At 37.9% G+C, this 4,628-nt stretch overlaps 1 gene segment (V, D, J or C); it reads left to right on the top strand.

The window, feature by feature from the left end:
- The first annotated feature begins 380 nt into the window (after positions 1–380).
- LOC144465139 (T cell receptor alpha variable 3-like) lies at positions 381–919 on the top strand. The segment is given in 2 exon segments: positions 381–435; positions 540–919. Coding segments are annotated over 2 exon segments (435 nt in total).
- The last annotated feature ends 3,709 nt before the right edge of the window (positions 920–4,628 follow it).

The following is a 4,628-nucleotide window of genomic DNA, read 5'->3' as shown; positions in this document are numbered from 1 at the left end:
CCAACACTGTGTTTGTGATTGGAGTCTCTCAGGCTGTGATTTTACTGAAGTGTACCACAGGCTTCAATCCTAGGTTCTCTCATTTTTATGACATGGTGCCTGTAGAGCAAATTACTTTAAATACAATATTGGTTTCCATTGTTTTGCTGACAATCTGTGATTTGATATTCCATTTCCTTCCCACCTCCAGCTGGTACAAAATGCTGCTCCCAGTCTGTTAACCAGGAGGAAGTGTAAGTGAGAGAAGTGAAAATACAGATCTAAGAGGAGACGGAGAGACTCAGGGAGGAGCTAAGATGTTACTGAACTATAGAAGAGAGAGAAACTTGTATATTCAACAGAGTTCAATACACAAACCATCAACATTACCTTTATTCAACATGCTGTCACTGCAGTATTGTGTCTTTTCTTTGCTGTTTCTTTACATTCTAACAGGTATGTTACATTCTGCATTTCAAAAAGATCACTGTCAACGTTTCTGAATGTCATTCACTTATGACTTTTACAACATGTTATAACAGAGTTATCTCTTCCTTTAGGTGTCAGCTGTGAAGAACTCACTCCAGTCAAGAATGAAGAGTACAGTTTAGAAGGCAGCACTGTTACTCTGTCCTACAGATACTCCAAACAAGCAACGAGCAATGATTATTTCTACTGGTATCGACAATATCCAGGAAAACCACCAGAGTTCCTCATCTCCCATTTAGGAAGTGGAACAAAAATAAGCAATCCAATTCCTGGACTGTCTTTTAAAGTGAGTGAGGATAAAACCCAAATGGACCTGCAGATCTCCTCTGCTGCAGTGACAGACTCTGCTGTGTACTACTGTGCTGTGAGGCCCACAGTGACAGGAAACACCAAAACTCTGTACAAAAACATTATGAGCAAAGACAACACAATACTCCACAACATCCACTAGAGGGAGTCACACACTGTTAGACTTTATGAATTTGTGATGATACAGTTTAGATTCTTTGGACTTGTGATAGGAACAGAAAATAAAGCACTGAAGATTATACTTTTAGTTATTGTCTGTGTAGTTCTCCCCTGTGTGTTGAATTTGGTCTCATCAGCCAGTATATATATATATGTTGCCCCAGTGTCACATTCTGTTCGGTCTGTTAGTTGAGTTAACGACTACTTGTGTTAGCCTTATTTCTCAGTAGTTATATTTTGTTGACCTCTTTAAGGGCCCCATAACTCTAATTCTGTTGGATCCAGTTATCTGCTTTGTGAAATTAATTTCTTGGGAAAATAAACCCACCTTTATGAACTTTCAACTTGTGCTTTATGTGCTTTGACTGCTTGATCCACAACATTCCCATAAACAGGGTAATCATATGTAATAATGTGTCATTATATTTACTGTCAAATTTAACTCCACCATTGGAAAATCACATATTTTGAATCAGTTAACTTCATAAACTGGTTGGCATCACAGATTTTCTAAAATAAGTTTCTCTGTTGTTCTGTCAGGCTGTGATTTCTTGTGGTGTACCACAGGGTTCAATCCTAGGTCCTCTAATTTTCTTTTTACATTTGTCTTTATCTATCAATCAATCAATCAATCAATTAATCAATCAATCAATTCAGTTTTATTTATGAAGCACAATATCACAAATCACAATTAGCCTCACAGGGCTTTACAGCATACGACATCCCTCTGTCCTCAGGACCCTCACAGCTGATCAGGAAAAACTCCCCCAAATCAGTGAATCTGCCTCTTGTCTCATGTTTTCAAAGACATGAAACATAAAACATAAATAAATAAACATAAATAACCACAGAGAAGTATTATTCAAACAAGTTTAAAGAATCTGCCAGTTACATAAAGGCCACATGGAATATCATTAACAAACTCCTAAATAAGAAAAAGGCTCCTGTAAAAATTCCATCTCAATGTTTTGATGGCAACCTCTCACATACTGACCCTTCTTATAGCTAGTGGATTTAAAGACTATTTTCCAATGTGGGTGGCAAACTTGTGGAAACATTGTTGATACAGAGGAATGTCCTATTGATAACATCACTGGTTGATTTCCCACCTTGTCCTGACTCAAACCCCCTACATCCAGGGAAGTACATGACATTATTATGAACCTTAATAACTCTGCAGCAGGTCATGATGAAATTCCAGCTGAGATTATAAAACCAGTGGCATCTTCAATTAGTGAGCCTCTAACTCATGTTCTGTCAGTATCTTTAAATACTGGGGTTGTCCCAAAAAAACTGAAACTTGCTGAGGTCATTCCATTATTCAAGGAAGGGGATCCCAGTCTTTTCACTCATCGCTGGCCAGTTTCTTTACTACCTTGCTTCTCCAAAGTTTTGGAAAATGTTTGTCCATGACAGACTATTAAAACACCTAAATGATATCAGCATCCTGTTTAGACATCAATATGGATTTCAACAAAATCATTCAACATAAATGGCTCTCCTACAACTTATAGATTACATCACCACAGCTTTGAACAACAATACATTTGCTATTGGCATATTCTTAGACTTATTGAAAGAGTTTGATACAGTAGATCATAACATTCTTATATCAAAACTTCAGAATCAGAATCAGAAAGAACTTTATTGTCCATTGCAGAGCAGTGGAAATTCGTCTTTGACGTCGCTCACAATAAAACACAAGTTAAAAATACGTAAAAGACATAAAAAGACATAAAATACATTCCAATACAGTACAGAGCAACACACATAAAGCAAAGAACCCTGAGTCAAACCCTTAAGATTAATTGATAATGTTGATGGAGGTAGGAATGAATGATTTCTTTCCTATGTTTGTTCACTTCACCATTATAACTTTCAGGATGTGGTTATCAGCTGGTTTATTGATCACTTTAGAAACAGAGATATGTATTTTCAATGGTTGTGTCTCAACTATAATCAAACTGTTTTGCGGAGTGCCTCAAGGCTCTTTACTTGGGCCTCTTTTATTTCTAATCTATGTAAATGACTTTGCATGGATATCTGATACTGCATCACTCATCCGCGTTGCTGATGATACTCATATTGTCCTTTCACAAGCAAACATTGCTGCCTTGATCAGAGAAACCAATGTACTTGTACTGATTTTAAATATTCTTGTTTCTAATCACATGTTGTGTGCTGATGAAATCCAAATTCAAATAAATGAAACTGTAAAATATATTTAGGTGTGGTTTTGGTGTTCATAACATACAGTGATATGAGAGGAGGAATAGGTTGAGGGAGGAGCAACACTGTTAAAGAAGAGCAGAAGAGAAAAAGACTCCCACTATCAATATGTAAAGCAGACACAACACAGATACTGTCTGTAAGATGCTGGCACTGCATCACTGTGGAACTGTTCCTATTTTTCTGACCATATTCAAAGGTAGGTTAAAGCAGGAAGAATGAATGCCTTTAAGGGATCTGTTTGTAATGTTTGCTAGAAATCACTGGAGCAGGACATCAGAGTTAAAACTCTCATTATATTTGTTTCCATCTTGATTAAAAAGATGTAATGCAGTTCAGTGTTTGTGTGATTCTTAACTCTCTTTAGACAGAAGCTCTTGAGAAGGAAGTCCTTTTTCTCTACAGTTTGTGTTTCTATCATTGTTGATAAGATGGAGTTAACAGACATCCTGTTATCATCTCCAATACAATCACTGAGAGTCAGGACAATGATGTCATCATGCTAAATGTCATGTCAATGTTGAGAGTTCCTCAGCAGATGATGAAGATGAAGGACCAATGATGTGAAGGCCCAGATCCATCAGAGTATCAATGTTCTTCCTCTGTCTCCTCCCCTCTCACTGCAGACATGAAACACTGGCTGAGAAACATCCTGATTCTGACTCTCTGTCTAGGTAACTCTTTAAACCTACTGATTGTTCTCCTTTAATCAATCATCTTTATTGATTCATCTCTTCCTCTGCATGTTCTCTTCTTCCCCAGAGTGTAAAGGAGAAGACAGAGTGATCCAGCCAACAGGAGATGTCATCGCTACTGAAGGACACACAGTTACACTTGGCTGTACATTTGAGACCAGTAGCCCAGGTCCATATTTATACTGGTACAAACAGGATGGAAACAATAGCCCCAAATTCATCCTGAGCCGCTTTAAAGGGGACGATGGGAACACACCAGACGAGTCCAGAGAGAGATTTTCATCCACACTGAATTCCACCTTCAGATCAGTTCCTCTGAAGATCCAGAAGCTTCAGCTGTCTGACTCTGCTGTGTACTACTGTGCTGTGCAGCCCACAGTGACAGGAAACACCAAAACTCTGTACAAAAACATTATGAGCAAAGACAACACAATACTCCACAACATCCACTAGAGGGAGTCACACACTGTTAGACTTTAACGCAACAAACGCTCAAACAACTCAACCAACATCAGAGGCATCCACCAAAGATGTCCTTTCTCTCCATTGCTGTTTGATCCTTAAAAGTCAAACTGTTTCAATCTGACAGTTTGATCCAGAGGTCAAATAAGAAAACAAACACTGTGTTGCATATTATTATGCAAATGATGTATCAGTAGGATTTTTCTCTGACCACCAGTGTCTAATGTTTAATATTGTGTTACCTAATGTTATTCGTCAGCTTGTTCCTAAAAGGAGATCCAGAATATTTAACTCATCCTCTGCTGC

Source organism: Epinephelus lanceolatus, chromosome 12 (assembly GCF_041903045.1).
Source record: "Epinephelus lanceolatus isolate andai-2023 chromosome 12, ASM4190304v1, whole genome shotgun sequence".
Taxonomy (NCBI): Eukaryota; Metazoa; Chordata; class Actinopteri; order Perciformes; family Serranidae; genus Epinephelus; species Epinephelus lanceolatus.
The sequence above is the reverse complement of the archived record's forward strand: the minus strand, read 5'-3'. Positions and strand labels throughout refer to the sequence as shown.